This window comes from Ixodes scapularis, unplaced genomic scaffold, assembly GCF_016920785.2.
Source record: "Ixodes scapularis isolate PalLabHiFi unplaced genomic scaffold, ASM1692078v2 PGA_scaffold0__279_contigs__length_252992795, whole genome shotgun sequence".
NCBI lineage: Eukaryota > Metazoa > Arthropoda > Arachnida > Ixodida > Ixodidae > Ixodes > Ixodes scapularis.
In genome coordinates this window covers 161,219,963-161,240,025 of record NW_024609835.1, presented here as the reverse complement: position 1 = coordinate 161,240,025, position 20,063 = coordinate 161,219,963, and the positions used below count along the sequence as shown (strand labels likewise).

At 49.3% G+C, this 20,063-nt stretch overlaps 2 protein-coding genes across 2 annotated transcripts; both read right to left on the bottom strand.

Moving 5' to 3' along the window:
- Positions 1-736: 736 nt before the first annotated feature.
- Positions 737-13,167, bottom strand: LOC121837663. Its single transcript, XM_042293371.1, has 2 exons — positions 13,154-13,167; positions 737-1,316 (listed from the first exon to the last, which is right to left on the bottom strand). Exons 1-2 carry the CDS (start codon positions 13,165-13,167, stop codon positions 764-766), a joined length of 567 nt encoding a protein of 188 aa, XP_042149305.1. The 3' UTR covers positions 737-763.
- Positions 13,168-13,194: 27 nt separating this feature from the next.
- LOC121045923 lies at positions 13,195-15,506 on the bottom strand (the record flags this gene model as incomplete). The annotated part of the gene is made up of 3 exons (XM_042290224.1): positions 13,195-13,800; positions 14,606-14,807; positions 15,437-15,506. Coding segments are annotated over 3 exons (849 nt in total), but the record flags the coding sequence as incomplete, so codon positions are not given.
- Between the last annotated feature and the right edge of the window lie 4,557 nt (positions 15,507-20,063).

Here is a 20,063-nt window from a genome sequence, read left to right as displayed (position 1 = left end):
GTGCAAACATGTGAGCATTCATCCAAACGAAACACCTCTGAATGCTGCCATATTCTTTTGTTTTGTATAAAATTAAACCCCTTCAAAAGTCTATCGAAGACGCGCTTTCAGTGTAGGGATCTCACAATCACAAAAATGGCCACCTCAATCTCTAAAACTGAGTTACTGGGAACAACTCGAGACTCGCCTATGCGTCTCCCTGTGAACAACCTTTCTGAATAGCCCTTTGTAAAACTCAAGATCCGCGACGACGCGCATGATGCACGGAAGGTTCCGCTCAGAAAGCACATTCAGGGGCAGTGTCCAGACGCCTTCATGTGGTCGTGACGGTTTCACATAACTTTTCTGATCAACAACGAAGAACAGACTTAACGCTCCGGCAACTTCAGCCATTACAACACCGTGCCAGTGGCGAACCAGAGGCAACAAAAAACATCGCGCGACAAAATACGAGAAGCTAAAAAAAATATCTTAAAAAAGCAACAAAAAAACCATCGCGTTTGCTCGGAAATAAGGAGAAGATGTTAGTTTTATTTTGTTTCATATTCATTTCATTTCATTTCATTTCATTTATTTGGCTCAGGAGAGTCGGGAGTACAGCAGAAAGGCCGAAGGCCCATACCAGTTGGTCTGCAAACATCCAAACTAAAGGGGGGGGGGGGGAGGGGGGGGGGGAGGGGAAAGCAAAAGCAACAAAATACTTTTGACAAATACAAGTTAAAAAAAAAACCAAGACAACAACAATTAGATACTTGCACAAAGGCTATGTGAGCGAATGACGGAGATGGCTAGTTACTCTATGGCAGAAGTCCTTCACTTCGTCTCGTGCCGTGGGTGGGCACAGGGTGAAGCTAGGTGGCAATGATCGCCAGTGCGGCACAGTCCTCACAACAAAAGACTGGCGATGCCTCTCAGTTCTGGCTAAGATAGGCTGCAATGAACCGGCCCGATTTTTCCTTAAAGGGAGCACAACGCCAGGCTGGCTTGAGTTCAGAATCAAAAGGTTGGTCAGCAGTCGTAGGGAGGCCACCTCTCGCCGTAAGGCAAGTGGGTTCCACCCAACAGCTTGCAGTAAATCGGCCGTTCGCATTTCCCAGTAACGTGCTATGCGTGTGTCGCGGCGCCTAACCAAGGTGGCGTAGGCGGCCCGACGCTGGACGCTCTCCAGTGCCGCTACAAGGTGTTCCTGGTGGGGGCTCCATATGGGGCAGCAATACTCAAGTTGAGGAAGCACAAGTGCAGTGAAGAGATGTCTTAAGGTCTCGGGTCCAGCCCCCTTGGTTACACGGAGACAAAATCCGAGCTGCCGACGCGCCCTCGGTCAACGGACGTTACTAAACCTGCGTGCAAGCACTGAAAGAATGTCCACAGAACGGGCTGTGTCGTCTCCCATCTCGTCAGTCTGAATTGCCCTCGGTCGCTATTTTGCTTTCACGCAAACTAGCGACCACGCAACACGCTTTACGCAACACGCAAAAAGTTGCCAGTGCTCGAATAAGCGGTGCTTGGAGCACAGCCGGTTTGTACAGACGTCGCGGTGTCTAAGTCATCGTCGACGCAAGTCCACCCTTCGGAATTCGGCCTTAGCGTAAATTCTGCCACTCAGCAAATTCAACTTCGGTCGTCCTTCAATGGAATATCTGCGAGGCAATTAAGTTACGTTTGGCTTCAACTGCAACATTTTGTTTCAAAGAATGCAGCCCACTGGGCAACCTGTAGACATGCGAGGCTTGTTTCTTTAGTTCTTCAAAACCAATTGTGGAGTACAACTTTTAGTTGAAGAAAACTAACCACAGGGGCTCAAAATATAGTGGCTCGGGTCCAAATGTAAAGGATCAACGTTTAGTCTCAGGATTTCGGTACAGGGGGCAACAGCTGGCTCCAAGGGTCATAATGGTACGGTGCAAAGGTTATTGCTGAGTGTCCAACTTTGCGAAACTAACGGGAGGGGCTAGAAGGTTGCTGCCCTCCCCGTTAGTCCCCGAGAGACTAACGGTAGTGGCAGCGCATTTGATCCCAAAAGACAATCGCGCTACAGTTTTTAGAGCGCACCTCTGTGGCGCCCGTTTCCGGCTTCACCGGCGTCGCCGTCGGCGTAACCGCGCGGTGCATTATGGGTAAATTTCCCCGCTTACTTTAGCGGAAAAATTTCCCCGCTAAATCTAGCGGAAACATTTCCCCGCTAAATCTAGCGGAAAAATTTCCCCGCTCATTCAAGGGGAAAAATTTTCCCGCTAAATCTAACAGAAAAATTTCCCCGCTAAATCTAGCTGAAAAATCTCCCCGCTAAATATTAGCGGAAAAATTTCACCGCTAAATCTAGAGGAAAAATTTCCCCACTAAATCTACCGGAAAAATTTCTCTGGGGGCCACGTGACCTGAGGGTCACGTGACGCCCCCAGGTCACGTGACCCCCCAAGGTCACCTGTCCCCCACGAGGTCACGTGACCCCCCCCCCCGAAGTCACGTGACCCCTCCTCCCCGAGGTCACGTGGCTCCCCCCTCCCAGAGGTCACATGACCCCCCTCTCAGTACCCTTCCCTACTCCTCCTCAACAGCTGCGCTCTAATTCAGCGTTACAGGCGGTTGTAAACCGCTTCCACTTTTTTCTTTTTTTACATATTTTGGTTGGGTGCAGTCGAGGAATGATAATTTTTTACAATGCCGCATCGAAACGATTGCCGTTGAATGAAAATCTGTATACACGAATACACAAGCAGAGTTTCACGAGTCTCATAAAGACTCAAAAGTCATAAAGAGTAAAATGTCATAGCTTGCGTGTGTTTCGGGGAAAAGTTTACAAAATGCTCTCTCTGGAGAGATGACTATAAAATGTGATTAAATCTTTTAGAGGCAAGGTCAACGGAGAATGGCGGTATTAAGGTTTCAATGCGGAACTGGAACTTATCAAGAAACAAGCCTACCACAAAAGGAGGATTGTTGTAATACTAAATATGAAAGACAAAAAATGAAAGACGTTTGCAATTCGATGTAATGCCGAATTAGAGCACAGCTTTTGAGGAAGGGGAGAGAAGGCTAGGAAGGGGGAGGGAAGGGTACTCAAGGGAATTTACCGTGAAATTGTGGGACAAGTTAACGGTAAATTTCCCCCTAAATTTAGCAGAGAAATGTTTGTGCTAAGTGTGGCGGAAACATTTCTACGCTGAGATTAGCGAGAAAGGAGTTTCAAACCAAGGGAGTTGTGTCTCTGTCACACGGTCTGCAAAGGAGCTTCTGGTACAAGTCACCAGGGGTTCATTAGGTGCGGTTTGGTTTACAGAAATAAAAAGGAAAATTTCCTCCAAAATATAATATTTTGTTGTTTTTCTTTTTCTGTACAACGCACGTTATGATTTGAATTGCCTTTTAAATAAATTCTTCGCGCATCTATCAAGAACCTAGGTGTCCCTAACACAGCTCTGTTTAAAAGTGCCTTGGCTACCTCGTGCTTACCTACCTTCGCCGTTTATGATGTCTGCGGCCCCGCGGTCATCGATTCATAGTATATACATTTATTCAAGTCTTGTAGCCGCTGTGTTGTGTGTACCTCATCATGAGAGACGAAACGGAAGACCTAAAAAAATATGTATAAGATCGCACTCATGACGGCGATTCCTTCAATAAGCATTGAAATCGATTCTGCAAGCGCGAGAGTTTGCGCGATCCAGCGGCAACTACTCATAGAGATCAACTCCTTGTTGGCCGTGCTTGCATCATCGCCCCGCCCAAGGCACAGAAAAGTTTGAACGTACCCATGAAGCGGGTGCTGGTTTGAGAAGACGCTGTCGAACCTAGGAGGGAAGAATATTCGGCAGTCATTTAGGGTAACGATAATGGTCCTTGAAAAAGAGAAACAAGGGAGACAAGGAACACACACAAATATCCAAACACAGCTGGGTGACTGGTGCGCGACTGAAAACTTCTGCCTCGTCCTGCTATCAAACGAGGAACCTGTTCAACAACTCATTCATGCTAACACTCAGTGATTGTGGGATGCCCTGAGAACTCGAGTGCATAGGCCCTGCGTGTTCGTAGTAACAACTAACAACTGAGGGTGTCCTTGGAAGGAATTTCTGCACTATTTCATTAGGTGACTACAGCAGTGATCATCACTAACTGACCCCTAAGGCTTGTGCTGTAACCACATGTCGAGGCTTGGAAAGCACCTAGGCTTGCTGCAGCGATTCTTTAGTCTGTAAGTGTGCCTTGTGGTTCCTACATGGGAAAAAATGAAGAACCTATAAACATAATTTTTTCTACTAGTGCTTAGGGTATTGCTAGTCCACATTTTAACAACACAACGCAGTTATTGTTTATTTAGAAAATGTGGGAGTGGTTTGTGCAGTGTATGTCCGATAAATGTTATGACTACTGTTCATTACAAAAAGTGCTGTGTAGGGTAAAGCTCTTCACATGTAAACACATATTTCTGTCGTTAGCGGGCAATGTCCCTCCCCGTTCATTAATCTTTAAAAAGTCGCTTTTAGTTGCTTCAGGCATCAGTCGCGGTTCGGATGTTCGGATGGTGTGAACACACCAGCTGTATTGTCAGTACGCTCTGCCGCTTGCCGAAGGCTGTTAATCTGCGGATGGTGTAATATCTGGGTATGTTTCTTGTATTATTGCATATTTGTGTGAACTCCCGTAGTTTCATTTTAGAAACGAACGCCAAGAACTAAAACCAAAGAACCTCGATGAACCAATGAACAACAAATGTTCCCAAGCAGTGGGAGTTCGCCGTCCAGTTTGACGGACATGACACAGACACATGTAGACACAAAAACTGCGTATCTGGGATTGTTGTCAGTTACCAACACCACGGACAGCTTTGTGAAAACAAAAGAGAGAGACACGGAAAGACAAGCACTGTAATGAATCAGGATGCGAATAAATTGATGTTTTCAAACCAAGTATGTTTATTGTTAGAGCATGTTATGACCTTCACTAGAAAGTAAACATTCACTCATCATTTTCAATTACATTTTAGTTTATTTTTTTCTAGTTTTAGGCTTCCATACTTGGGGATCTGACGATCAAATGGTGCATCTTAGATGAAACGATGTCGTAGGAGAACATCGTCTCATCTCCCATTTCACTGGAAATATACTTTGGTCATGATTATTCGTAAAGTGAGGGTGCGCTCTGGGCCGCTACTATAATTGTGCACATCCACCTGATCGGCAATTTGTTTTGTTTTAAGGTATTTCTCTGCTCTCACAAAAACTGGCCACCTTTGAATTACATCATTTCTTGTTTCAAATGAACGCGAGTACCGCAGGCTCGGCCGTGCAAACTGTCGCAGAATACAAATTTGTTCTAAATTTCTTTTATCGTTATCATTACGTCTGTGTTTACACCTACGATGCCGCATCTTCGCCTACAGTTTAAATAATTAGGTTTGGTCCAACAAACAACAAAAACAACAGGGGTGGACCTACCAGCACGTTGGTAGAGAAGTAGCCTCTTTTTTTTCGAAATGTATTCGGCATTCTTTATTGAAACTGCCGGGTACCTTAATCAATGCACCTAGTTGCGAATAAAATTCATTTCGTAGCAGCCCCGCATGAACACGTTAAAGTTGGCCGCACCGTCGGGAAACTTCACCGAGCGGGTGAAGAGAGGTCATACAAGGAGCCAAGACATTCACTCGACGACCCAACACACTGTAGGCTGGGGCACATTCACAAGGTCACCATTAACAACTTAGATCGTCCCGGCAGCATAAAAGCCCAAAATGACGAGGAGATCCAGCTGCAGCATCGGTGAGGTCGACAGTCCCTGAATACTGGCGCTCTACTCCAGCGGCAGAAAGCAGAATTCTCGCTACGGTCGCCTTCGTAAAGCGGTACCGCACAAGAGATTTGCGGTCACTGAAGTGTTCTGGCGCGTCCACGTGATTCTAGAAGCACAGTTTCGACACATGTTTCGATTGACTGCCGCGTGCGTCGTGGTAGAAGATATCTGCTGCCCTTAAAGTGAAGTGCAAGAACTCCGTAAACGACTGGTCGGCCGCCAAGACCCCCAAACTCGAGTCGAGGAGCATCTCGAGGCACCGCCGGAGCTAGCTTGATATTATCGAGGAAAGAGTCGATGGTTTTCTTAAGTCGAGGAGCGCTTGGTTTCAAGGTTTCTTTATGAAGCGCAAAATCGTCAAGTCGAGTTTCGAGTCGGGGCCCGTTTATGAACTAGGCGGTAAACCTCCGTTGAAGGTCGCATGCTGAAGGAAGCTTTCCTCCCGTCAAGAGAAACCTACGAAAGCTTACCGGAGTATGGCATATGCCTTCAGTTGAGGAACTACCTCATCTGCTGGGAGGAAACACGCCATCTTCCGTACTCTGTTTGAGCACCCCTTAAGCCGCTTATCTTTTCTGACTAAGGCCCTGCGCGCATAACAGCTTGATCGTCCGCATCCAACTTGCATCCGAAAATGTAGTATCCGCATTCGAACCGAATCTTCACTTTTTCCTAAATAATTGTTACCGCATCCGATCCGCATCTGCTGACTTTGAACCCGTATCTGGCTACGTTTACATGAATGCGATCGTAGCGCATCGAATCGAGCAGGGACCAATCACACGGCGCCTTTTTTCTTACTTCTTCCTCTTCTACCCAACTGCTACCAATCAAAATGATGAAATCTCGACTCGATGCGCTACGGTCGCATCCATGTAAATGCAGTCTCTGAGCCTCAATCAGCGCATCTATTTTACGTCCGTAAATCAAGCATGAATAAAAAAAAAAAAGGAATCAGGATGGCATTTTATAAGCCTTCTGCATACCTTTGTACAAGGAATCCTTCGTGGCATAATACGGTGAGTCATTTTATCACGTCCCGTTTAATCGCATTTATAATTAATAAGCAATCATCGATCCAGAGAAACTACTTCGTATCGCTAAAAAGATGATCGCAGTTATGAGAACATCACGAGAGTCCAGAAGATGCTCTCAAAAGGAAGGCAATTTTAACCTTTTTTTTTCTGGTTGCTTCGTAAAACACACTTCAAGGAGCGGCATATTTTATGAACATGTACTTTAACAAAGAACAGCCTGATAACATTGTGTTACTTTATTTAGATCGAAAATATAAAAAAAAAGTGCGAGAAGAAAGCCGCACACTCACTCCAGCAAAGTGCTCATGTAAATGTAGTGAGGCGCGATTACATTACTGGGAAAATATCAACCATTCAATGATGACATCACCTCCTATCGGTTTCAATTTTAAACACTATCCCTCCACCGCATGCTCGGAACCATGTACTCAACGGAGCCGTGCAACGATATTCGCTTGGTATGTTTTTCACTTTGCACGAGCTGACTAGCACTAGTGGAACCCAAGTATACTCGCACGCAACGCCACTGACCAAGGAACTCTTTTGTTGCGGTGTCATTTCAAGAACAGAAGCGAGCGTTTTCTTCCAATCTCTCCTTCGCAAAAATTGATGACGTAGCTGGGGGATCTCAGTATCCCCCAGTGGTGATATTTGGATGCGGCTCAATGATTGAACCCGAGCTTTTTGTGAGCACTCGATTTGTGCTCGCGATAATCAATAGCTCGAGAAGCATTCGAGTTGTGGCCCGTGTCCAATCGCTGCAATGATGACAATACCCGAACCATATCAACGTATAAAACTCAGCACGTGTCATGTGCTTTGCCAACCCGAACGCGTGGGTGTGATTAAGATTGGCGGCATAAAATGACTTCGGATCACGTGGCCGCTTGTTCTGGCTGCAAGTTGAGCGGTAAACGCTGCTCATTTTGGTGTAATTTGTTTTGTTACTTCAATGATGTATAGTAAAAGACGAACGCGTGTTTCATGTGTAATTAATGTCAGAAATTCGTTCTAAGCGGTAGTGGCCCGAAGTACTAAAACAATTCACTGCCAACTGTCGATAAAAAAATTACGAAAAGATAACACGGCGTGATGTGTGAAGACAGCGAGAGCTGTCCTGCTTTTCCGACGATATGGCGATCACGATCGATTGACATATTGCGCCTATCGTGTGTGATATGGTGAAGGGATCTTAAAATGACGTTCCATTGATTAGCGTTGATTCGTTGTTGACGAAGAAAGGATTCTAGGGTAGTAATGTGTTTTTCCGACAAATTTAACGGAGAAACGTAATCGGTACATAGGTCACGTGATGTGACTTAGTCAGCTAAATTTAGCGGGGAATTTAAGTTTTTCTGTGAGTCCCCTGATGTCAGGTCACGCGACATCAATCTTCCCTCCACATGTAGCAGGGGAATTGAATTGGAGCTTAGATCACGTAACGCCAGGTTTATGCTAAATTTAGCCAGGAAACTAAACTGGTGCGTAGGTCACGTGACGTCACTTTTTTCGCCAAATTTAGCGCGCAAACTTGAATTTTCCTGTAGGTCCCGCGACGTCACGTCACGTGACATACAATTTTTTGTCAAATTTAGCGGGGAAACTTATGGCGTTAATGCTCACGCCGTCACAGAAATGGAGAACGGGCCACTAAGAGCTGTCGCTGTAAAATAAAACGCGCACACACAGAACGTTTCACTTGTCGAAGATGCTGTGTGAATGAAACAGAATATCGCCAAAATGGACGGATTCAAACTAGTTCGCCGCTCTTAAATTCATACCCGCCGATTAGAACTCTCTCTACGTTGGTGCGCTTGATTCTGGGGTGGCTTGCACGAACTGCGCTACAACAATGAGTTGCGGAAACTTGCGCTGGCGCAGCCCCCCCCCCCCCCCTCTTCCAGGGCCCGTTTTCTCGAAGCGTGTTAGCTTTAACCACGTTAAAACGTTGACCGCCCTTCCCTACTAGTTACATACATGATGTACCTAACCAAGTTTGCCGATGGCTGGAGGACCGATTGAGGGGAGAAAATGTTTTATCTGTGAAACTGGGGGTGGCGAACGCCCGTCGGCCCTGAAACTAGACATTGGTGACAGGAGGAAGGGAAGAAAACTTCTTGTTTTATTATGGGGTTGCAGCAGTTGTCACCTACAGGTAGTAGCGAATATAAGTGGCCTTCGTGGAAAAGTCCCCGAAAAGGGGGAACCCAGGAACGCGCGTTACCGGGTTTTCCCGACGCAGCGCGGCACACATTTAAGCTTAAGAAAAAACTTTTTGTTGTTCGTAGACCAGATACTCGGCAAGGTAAAACTAAATGTATCCTTATTTAAAAATATTTTAAACGTTTGGCTGTCTGAAGTGAAGACAAGGCTTGTTGAAATTTCCGTCCAAGTTCAAAAGAGGAGGACAAATTTCAGTCCGAGAAACAATGAGGAAAACGTGAGAAGTGAAAGGTAGGCGGTACACCGGCAACATGGTTGGCCAGCATGTAAAAACTGTATATAACGCCATCACAAATTGAAAACCGTGTAATTTGGCTCCAGTAAAAATAGACATATCACTAAATTATCCGAGCATCAAGGAGAATGCTAAACGTGTAATTATCCGCCTCCGCGCGCACTCGCCTTCCCCGTATAAAAGATTCGAGTAAAAAAAATTAATAAGGCTTTTCCGAACACGCGTGCAAGGGCAAATTTGTTTTAGGCTTTTGCTTTAGAACAGGTATTACTACCATAGCTTCCTCTATACTGACAAAGAATGGCAGATCGCCACGAGAAGCGGCCGCCCAAGTTGAAAAGGTAGAGCAGCAGCCAACGCATGAGAGGAAAGAAATATGACGCGCGCCACACTACGGCGAGACACCAAAACACATATCTCCCGAGCAATGGGATCTCCGCTCGTGATCCTCGCGTTCCTCGAGCTACGATTTCGTTTTTCGTCGGGTTTGAAAACCATGTTGTGGGTCCTCGCCGCTGAAAAATTCGTGCGCTGACGTTCAGGTTCTTTGAGAAATGCTCTGTGGTACCAGATCCACGCTCTCCAAATGTGCGGCCGGGCACTCTATGGCACTGTCGTCGAACTGTCAGGTTTTTACGAGTGTACTGGAGGTTATGCTACTGCAGACGACAGCACGTGCTGCGCATGTATCCAGACTCGTAGCATGTACCTGGGTGCTTGAACATTTTAGCAATTGTATGTTGGAACGTTGTCTTCTCCTGCGTTCTATCAATAGAGCTATTGCTAAATTACCCAAGCATCAAGGAGAGTGCAGGCAATGGTGTTCCACACGCCCGCACGCGCGCGCCTTCCCCTTATAAATAACACGAAGTGAATAACCAAATAAAACGTTGACAAACGCGCCTTTAAAGATGCGATCTGTTTTAGGCTTTTGCCCTAGAGCAGTTACTGCTGCAGACGCCAGCACGTGCGGCGCGTGAGAAACCATTTCCTGCCTTCTCCTTGACGATTTGGTAATTTCGCAATAGGTCTATACCCGGCCGCTGGAGTCAAGGCAATCCATTAGAGTATTCCAAAGACGGTGCCGTGCCGACAATTACGGTGTTCATTTAGGCTTAGCAATAGTCGGAATAGAAAGACTATATAAAAGGTGCGGCGGGGTCATTGCTCAAGCTTTGCGATTTATGTGAGGTAAGGAAAAGCGAAAGCATCTTGCACCATTCATTGCTGACTAACGCGCCCGAATTTGCACCTATTACGTCATATTAGTTTCAGAGCGAGCGACGCTCGCTCACAGGGGCACCGCCATGTTTCCCCGCCGTTCTTACTCTGCCGCCCACGTGACCTAAAATTTCCTAAAATTTCCCCTCGTAGGGAAATACGGTTAACTTTATACCGCGATTCAGGTTAACCGAATTCGAGAAAACGAGCAAAGGATCTAATTCAATCACCTCGATTTTCCTGTAAGCGAAGAAGCCATATAGTCAGTTGCAACTCAGAAAGGTAGGGTGAGGGGAAGGAAGGCTGGGGCGCAGGAAGCAGACGGGACGCTGGAGTGGAGAGGGGAAAACCTCCTCTTGCCTTAAGCTTCCTCTTCCGGGCATCTCTTTCCCTCGCCCGACCTTCTTGAGTTGCAACGACTATAACAGGCTTCTACTTTCTCGTAACGTGTACGTTTTGATTTTTTTTAAAGAACGTTTTCGGTTCTGCCAAAAAAGAACAGGCTTACCGGGACAACTGATGGCCCTGCATTCTTTTCTTTTTCTGGGGATAACAATTTTGGCGACATAGAACGTTCTAAAACGAACCTGGGTGAGAATCAAACGTTTCTTGACGTAAAAAACAATTTTTTCCCCGACTGTCACCTTTTTGTCTGAGAGAGTATTTTGCTAAACATTTACCCGACGTTTCGGAACCAGTTCGGCCCCTTGTTCATGGGTGTGTGACGAAAAGAAAAGAACACGCGTCGCTTAAATGCACATACGGATGTAGGGAGCTTCGCTCACGTCACGCAATCCCGAGACGTAGCTGCTGGGCAGGGAGCCCAAAGAATGATTCCCGATCCCCTTTGTGTGGTGGATTAACCAAGACTAAACAATGCACCGTTTTCGCCAATTCCTCTCCAAGGCCAGCACGGTGCTTCCCTCGAAGTCGACTGTGTGGACGGCTGCTTCTGGGTGCTCTGTGAGGGCGCTTCCCCCCCCCCCCCCCCCCCCCAACCTTCTTCCGGACATTTTATCTGTGTCGCATATGCCTCTCTGCGAATTTCTTACTTTCTCCAATGTATGAGGCCGGACAATCTTTGCATGGTATGCGGTAGACCAAGCCTTGGGCCATCTCTTTGGGTGGCTGATCCTTCGGGAAGGGAAGGCGATGACCAATTGTCGACACAGGCTTATGAGTCACCGCAATCCCGCAGCGACCGAGGACGCAGGAAAGGGCCTCGCTGGTGCGGCTAATGTAGGGGACACAGACGCGATCGGAAGGGGGACTGCTGCGCCCTTCTGGGTGGATCCCTTGATTTCTCGAGTATTCAAAGAATAAACCGTCGAGGGTAGCCGTTTTTGCGGAGATCCCATGTTACGACCTTTATTTCCTCCTGCAGGCTCTTCTTTGTGAAGCAGGTAGCGAAGGCGCGCCTGAAGAGTGCAGAGGCCAGCGACGCTTTATGACATCGGGGGTGGTAGGAATCAAACCCTAACTATCTGCCAGTATGAGTCGGCTTCCTGTAAACACAGAAGCTTAGTCCATTGCCACTCCTGGTTACCAGTACATCAAGACAAGAAAGGGAACCTTGGTCTTCGTGTTCGACCGTGAATTGTAGTTAGTCATCCACCGAGTTCAGGTGCTTTAGAGGACGATCCACCTCGCCGGTTTTAACGACGCAGAAACAGTTGTTCACGTAACGCGGGAACGTTCTGGGTTTAGGCTCGAAAGTGTTGAGATACTTGCGTTCGATGGCTTTCATTGTGAGGTTTGCCATTGTCACAGATATGGTTGCCCCCATGGCTATGCCGCTGGTTTGCTTGTAGTACTTCCCGCTCAATTAGAAGTATGTGCTGTTCACGCAGAGCTCTAGTGGTCGGCACATCTTGTCAACTGCAGGCCCATACACACATTTGCGTTTGAGCGCGGTGCGTTCCGTTGCGGCAAGCGGACGCGTTGCGTTGCGAAGACCGGTTGCGCCAAACTTGTACGCACAGTTGTGTTGACACGCAATCAACCGCAGTCAAGAGCCAATAAGAACACGCTATCGTCGCTAGTGGCTCACCAATAGTAAGCGAAATCCAAGGCAACATGGCGGCGCAAAGCGACAGCGTCGAAGTATTCGATCTTGCGACAATCTCGCCGGCTTCCCCGATGTTTTGTCAACCTTGAACCATCGCAGCCTTGGAAAATACAGTCCCCACCTTTCCCCAAAACGAAAACGCAAGCACTGCGACTGACGAACCGGATACGTCTCGCCGAGTCGGCCGGGTGGGGCGAGCGAACACGTCGCCCCCTCTCCTCTTTCGGCTTCTGATTGGTCGAACGCACCAGAACGCACCGCAACGCTTCAGAAAGTCGAGCGAGTCTCTACTCGCTTGCGTCGCGCTACCGAGCGTTGCGGGAAGGCGCGCGACGCTCCGCAAGCTACCGCGCCTGGCCGCAGGGACTCCGCAACACACTCAAACGCGTTCAAACGCGAATGTGCGTGTTGCGTTTTTGAAGACCTTTATTCAACTGCCACCCTCCAGCACCGCTCGTGCCGAGTACAACTCTGAAGTCCCATACGCACCAGGTTTTCTTTTGCCCGGCTACCGCCCCCGCGCTCGTAGTGCCCTCTGGACACCACATCTTTCCCCTCCTTTTTAAACAAACATACCCAGCTGGTAACATCCGGCCATTAACAGTAAATAGTTTAAAAAAGTCCGTCGCTTTTTTTTTTTTTTTTTTCATTCTTCTATTAGCCTTCGAGGCTTGCGCCGATCTCGCACGGGATACCGTCGCTCTCCGTCACTATTATCTGCATCCATGAGCGTCTCAGCATCCTGGGTGTTACTTCTTGGCCTCGGGACTTCGGATGGTGCAGGCAAAGAGGCCTGTGGAAGGCACCTGTCGCCTGCGCTGACTTCCGGTGTGCTGTCTGTCCAAGCCGTGGCAGACACCCCTCCCGCTTCGTCTGGACGAGACTCTGAAGGTCCGGAGTCTTGCGACGGTGCTCGGAGCAACTGGTCCTGATGCCTTCGCCATACCCGTCCCGGGGAGACTTGCACTTGGAAAGACACTGGACCAGTTTGGGCAGCGACTGTTCCTGGCTGCCACTTGTGACCACTTCGATAATCTCTGGCATAGACTTGGTCTCCTGCAGTGAAAGCCCGCTCTTGTCCTGGGTGTTGCCGCTGTTGGCGGTAGTGTGCGCTGGCCACACAGTCTGCAACTGATGGTTTCAGGAGGTCCAGTCTGGTGCGAAGATGCCGCTGTAGCATCAACTGGGCCGGAGACTCTCTTGTTGTCGGGTGCCGGGTGTTCCTGTACGATAGAAGAAAACGTGACAACCTTGTACGGAGGGGATGGCTCGAAGTTGTTTTCCGCAGATAGTTTTTCATGGTCTGAATAAACCGCTCAGCTAGTCCATTCGTAGCGGGATGGTATGGTGCAGACGTGACCTGGGCGATACCATTGTTCCTTAAGAAAGTTTGAAATTCCTCCGACACAAACTGAGGCCCATTGTCAGAAACCATGGTTGTGGGCAGACCAAACCGTGCGAAGCAATCTTGTACACACTCGATTATGACCTTTGACGTCGTAGACTCCAAGACAAACACCTCTGGCCATTTGGAGTGAGCATCCACGAGCACGAGGAACATTTTACCCATGAAAGGTCCCGCCAGATCCACATGCAGTCTCTCCCATGGACGTGTCGGCCATGCCCAAGGGTGCAGGGGAGCAGCGGACGGATTGTTTCGGTGCAGCTGACACATGGTACACCCTCCAATTTCCCTCTCAATGTCTTTATCCAGGGATGCACACCAAACATAGCTCCTAGCCATTTCCTTAGTGCGCACGATGCCATAATGGTCCCCATGAAGTTCTTCTAGGACCCTTTTCTGCAGGGTCTTCGGAATCACCACTCGTAAACCCCACATGAGGCATCCTTGGTGGAGTGACAGCTCATTGCGGCGTACGTGGAAGGGTGCATACTCTGGATCGGTTGGCTTGCGTTCTGGGCCCCAACCATGCTTTACTCTTTCCACGATCTGACTTAGAAGGGGGTCTCTGGACGTCGCCCGTGCAATGTCTTTACATCTAAGAGGTACATTGTCAAAGTACTCACAGTAGAAGGCGAACGTTTCGTCGACGGCGTCTGTGTTGGGGTTGTCCGTTGCTTTTGGGAGTCTTGACAAGCAGTCTGCATTGGCATTTTCCTCGGAAGACCGGTGGACGATGGTGTAGCGGTGTGCGGCTAGCTGACAGGCCCACCTCTGGAGCCTCGCTGCTGTCATTGTAGGGATCCCGGTCGTTGGGCCTAGGATTTTCTGTAAGGGAGCGTGGTCAGTGATCAGTGTGAAGTGATAGCCATACAAATAGTAGTGGAATCTTCTTATTCCAAAGATGATAGCTAGGCCTTCTTTTTCTAACTGAGAATAATTCTTCTCGTGCTCAGTCAGGGTCCTAGAAGCAAAAGCAACTGGCCGCTCTGTTCCATCTTCAAACGCATGGGACAGGACTGCCCCTACTCCATACGCCGATGCATCGCATGCCAGTATAATGGGTCGACGCGGGTCAAAATATGTCAGGACAGGTGCCGACGTCACCAGCTTCTTAAGCGAATCAAAGGAGTCCTGACAGTCTGTGCTCCATTCCCATGCAGCCTTCTTCTGCAGTAGACAATTCAGAGGATACACGGTAGTTGCTAAGTTCGGTAGAAATTTGCCATAGTAGTTAGCAAGCCCAAGGAATGAACGCAACTCTGCCTTGTTCTTGGGAGTGGGTGCATCTCGAAGTGCTGCTGCTTTATCCTCCATGGTTCGTAGACCATCCCGACTAATCACATGACCGAGGTAGGCAACTTCCGTTTGGAAGAATTTGCACTTCTCTTTCTGAAGACGCATTCCCTTTTCTTGTAATCGTGTTAAGACTGCTTTCAAGTTTTCAAAATGCTCACCCTTCGTTCTGCCAGTCACCAGGATGTCGTCCAGGTAGCAGGTGGTCTGCGGCAGCCCTTGAAGCACTTGATCCATAGCTCTTTGAAAAATGGAGGGTGCAGATGCTATGCCGAAGGGAAGACGGTTCACTTGGAACAGCCCCAACTGGGTGTTGATGGTGAGGTACTTCCGCGCTGCAGGATGCATCTCCAGCTGTAGGTAGGCTTTTGACAGGTCCAGCTTTGAGAAAAACTTCCCTCCTGCCAGCGTTGCAAACATCTCTTCTATCCTGGGGAGCGGATAGTTGTCGACCTCCAAGCACGGGTTGATTGTTGACTTGTAGTCGCCGCAGATTCTTATGTCTCCATTCTTTTTGACGACCGGCACGATGGGCGATGCAAACTCGCTGCTGTCCACCGGGGTCAGGATCCCCGCCTCCTTCAGTGCCATCAGTTCTTTAGAGACAGCTTCCTTCAGGGCGTGGGGCACTGGTCTTGGCTTGAGGAACTTTGGAGTGTGCCCACTCTTCAGCTTGAGGTGAGCTTCAAACCCCTGAAGACGGCCCAGATCGTCTGAGAACACCTGGGCAAAGTCCTTCAAAAGCGTGTCGACTTGTTCCTTGCTCCCCTTCTCCAAGCACTGGACAGCCTTGATGCTTGTCCAGTCGAGCCTCAGCACCTCCAGCCAGTCACGTCCCAAAAGCGGGGGACCCTTGAAGTCCACAATCTGCAGCGGTAACTTGTGAACCTGGTCTTGGTACTCCACTTCAACCTGTGCCTCTCCTACCGGCTTCACCTTTTTACCGGTAAATGCTCGAAGGACGACTCCACTTCTTCCCTTCACTAGATTGGGAAACCTTGTCTTGTACAGGTCTAACGGGAGTACCGACACCGCCGCCCCGGTGTCTACTTCCATCGTCAGCGGAATCGTGTTCACCTTCACTGTTACTTGCAGAGGCCGCGGACGTGTCCCCCGAAGCTCGAACATCTCGACCTCGTCTTCCGTGTCGACGTTCAGCGTCTTGACTTTTTCCCCTTGATTCCTCCGGCCTCGTGTCGGTGCTCCGCGATGCTGAGAAGCTGCTGGCCCGGACTGCTGGCTCCTGCACACTCGTTCAAAGTGTCCGCGTCTTCCGCACCTACGACAGTCTAAGCCTTTCCACCTGCAGTTAATTGCTGTGTGATTCGTAAGTCCGCAGTGCTTGCATTCGGACTTGTCCTGGTCCACCTTAAGCACCTCGGCGTCCGCGCTCCGGCAATGTAAAACTTGTGCGTTCGCGGAGGCGGCTTCCATCGCCACTGCGATTTCTAGCGCCTTCTTAAACGTCAGGCCAGCTTCCGACAACAGTCGCTTTTGAATGGAGTCGCTGATAATGCCGCATACCATGCGGTCACGTAAGGCTTCGTTCAAAGTGCCGCCGAATTCACATGTCTGCGCCAACTTTTTCAGCTCGGCTACGAACTCGAGGATACTTTCATTCTCGTTTTGGTTTCTTTTGTGAAAACGGAAGCGTTCCGCGATGACAAGAGGCTTCGGCGACAGGTGCTCTCGCAATATGGCTACCAGCTCGATGTACGACTTGCTAGCCGGGATGTCCGGCGCCACCAAACTCTTTAGCAGAGCGTACGTCTTCGCGCCAATGAGGCTTAGGAACGCTGCCACTTGCCTTTCTGGTTTGACGTCGTTTGCGACGAAAAACTGGTCGAGTCGCTCGATGTAGGTTGGCCAGTCCGTGCCCGCTTCGTCGAACGGTTCATTTCGACCGAGGGTCGCCATGGCGTCGCGGCGTCACCGGGGAGTAGTGCGGCGGGCGACTCTTCGACGGGGCTCGCGTGGCTGGACGCTCGTCGCCAGTTGTTGCGTTTTTGAAGACCTTTATTCAACTGCCACCCTCCAGCACCGCTCGTGCCGAGTACAACTCTGAAGTCCCATACGCACCAGGTTTTCTTTTGCCCGGCTACCGCCCCCGCGCTCGTAGTGCCCTCTGGACACCACAGTGCGTATGGACCTTGATAGGCACGTTCTCTCCGGGAGTTTTTCGTCGGCCCATAGAGCACTTCTTGCAACAGATACTGCCAATGGCACTGGGATGCTGGCGAACAAAGACAGTACGTCAAAAGAGACGAGGCTCACGTCGTCACGTACCTCTAAATCGGAAACAAGCTCTACAAAGTGACGAGAGTTCTGCACGTACGTTGGAGTCTTTCCGGTGAGGGGTGAGAGGAGCCCGTGGAGATAGTTGGAGACGGCGCGCAAAGGTGACGTTGTGAAATCCACAACAGGTCAAAGTGGTACACCGGCCTTTTGTATCTTGGGGAGACGGTACAACGCTGGGATGGATCCGTTCCTGCAGATGAGCCTCATGTAAAGGCTGCGAAAGTCAAGGTATTTCTGGAAGATGATTGCCAGTGTTTTGTTGAGCGTTTCTGGCACTTTTGTTGTGGGATATCTTATCAAGGAAGTGTAGGTATTGCTGCCAAAAAGCTCAAGCAGCTTTTGGTCGTACTTCTCCCTGTCGATGACGACGGTGGCATTTCCCTTGGCTGCCCGCAACACTACAATGCTTTTGCAATTTTTGAGGCGACGCAAGGCCTGGATTTCCTCTGCCGAAATGTTGAGAGGTTTCCGCTGAACTGCCTGAGATATGACGCCGATTACTTTCAACCGAGCCTCCTCGCGAGTAGCCGGGTCCAACCCATTAAGACCATCTACGATGGATACAACCATCGCGGGGAGCTTGCGAGTGGTTAAGTAAAAACTTCGGCCTCTTGCCGGTACCGATTTCTCTGAACGGCAGTGCTCCCTCGATGAAAGATTGCTCGCAAATCTTGCGTAGACTCCGCGGAGGCTGGAAGCTGAGTTGTCCGGCTGACGTGCAGCCGGACAACTGGCAAGAGTCCGGGGAGGGGGAGCTTAACCACTCGCAAGTTCCCCCTCCCCGCTATGGCTGCGTCCATCGAAGACGGTCTTCGTGAGTTGGACCCGTCTACTAGCGAGGAGGATCGGTTGAAAGATTCGGCGTCATATCTCAGGCAGTTCAGCGGAAAGCTCGCAACATTTCAGCAGAGGAAAACCTGGCCTTGCGTCGCCTCAAGGATGGCAAAAACATTGTAGTGTTGCGGGTAAACAAAGGAAGCGCCACCGTCGCCATGGACAGGAATAAGTACGACCAAAAGCTGCTTGTGCTCCTTGGCAGAAATGCCTACCCTTCCATGCCAAGAGATCCTACAAGAAAAGTGTAAGAAACGCTCAACAAAACACTGGCAATCATCTTCCGGAAATTCCCTGACTTCCGCAGCCTTTACATGAGGCTCATCTGCAGGAACGCATCCATGCCAGCGTTGTACGGTCTCTCCAAGATACAAAAGGCCGGTGTACCACTTAGACCTGTTGTGAACTTCACAACGTCACCATGCGCCCCGTCTCCAACTACCTCCACAGGCTACTCTCACCCCTCACCGGAAAGACTCCAACGTACGTGCAGAACTCTAGTCACTTCATAGAGCTTGTGTCCGATTTAGAGCTACGTGACGCCGAGAGCCTTGTCTCTTTTGACGTGGTGTCTTTGTTCGCCAGCATCCCAGTGCCATTGGCAGTATCTGTTGCAAGAAGTGCTCTATGGGCCGACGAAAAACTCCCGGAGAGAACGTGCCTATCAGTTGACGAGATCTGCCGACTACTTGAGCTCTGCCTTAACAGCACATACTTCTCATTTAGCGGGAAGTACTACAAGCAAACCACTGGCACAGCCATGGGGGCAGCCATATCTGTGACAATGGCAAAGCTCACAATGAAGGCCATGGAACACAAGGCTGTCGACAATTTCCAGCCTAAATCCAGAACGTTTCTGCGTTACGTGGGCGACTGTTTCTGCGTCGTTAAAACCAGTGAGGTGAATCGTCTCCTAAAACAACTGAACTCGGTGGATGAGTCGCCACAAACGCGAAGACAAAGGTTCCCTTTCCTTTTTGGATGTACTGGTGACCAGGAGTGGCAATGGACTAAGCTTTTGTGATTACAGGAAGCCAACCCATGCTGGCAGATACTTGGGGTTTGATTCCCGCCACCCCCCATGTCATAAAGCGTCGGTGGCCTCTGCACTCTTCAGGCGCGCCATCGCCACCTGCTCCACAAAGAAGAACCTCTAGGAGGAAATCAAGGTCGTAACATCGGATCTCCGCAAGAACGGCTACCCTCGACGGTTTATTCTTCGCATACTCGAGAAATCAAGGTATCCACCCCTAGGGCGCAGCAGCCCCCTTCTAATCGCGTCTGTGTCCCCTACATTAGCCGCACTAGCGAGGCCCTTTCCCGCGTCCTCGGTCGCTACGGGATTGCGCTGACTCATAAGCCCGTGTCGACAATCGGTCATTGCCTCCCCCTCCCGAAGGATCGGCCCCCTGAAGATAGGGTAGAAGGCTTGGTCTACCGCATACCATGCAAAGATTGCCCGGTCTCATACGTTGGCGAAAGTAAGAACTTCGCAGTGTGTGCATTTAAGCGCCGCATTTTATTCTCTTTTTGTCACTCACCCGTGAACAAGGGACCGAACTTGTCCTGAAACGTCGGGTAAACTTTTATGAACTTTTTCTTGAGTCCCTATTTTTCGCTTCATGTCCATCCCTAACCAGGCAGAGTGCTGCCGAA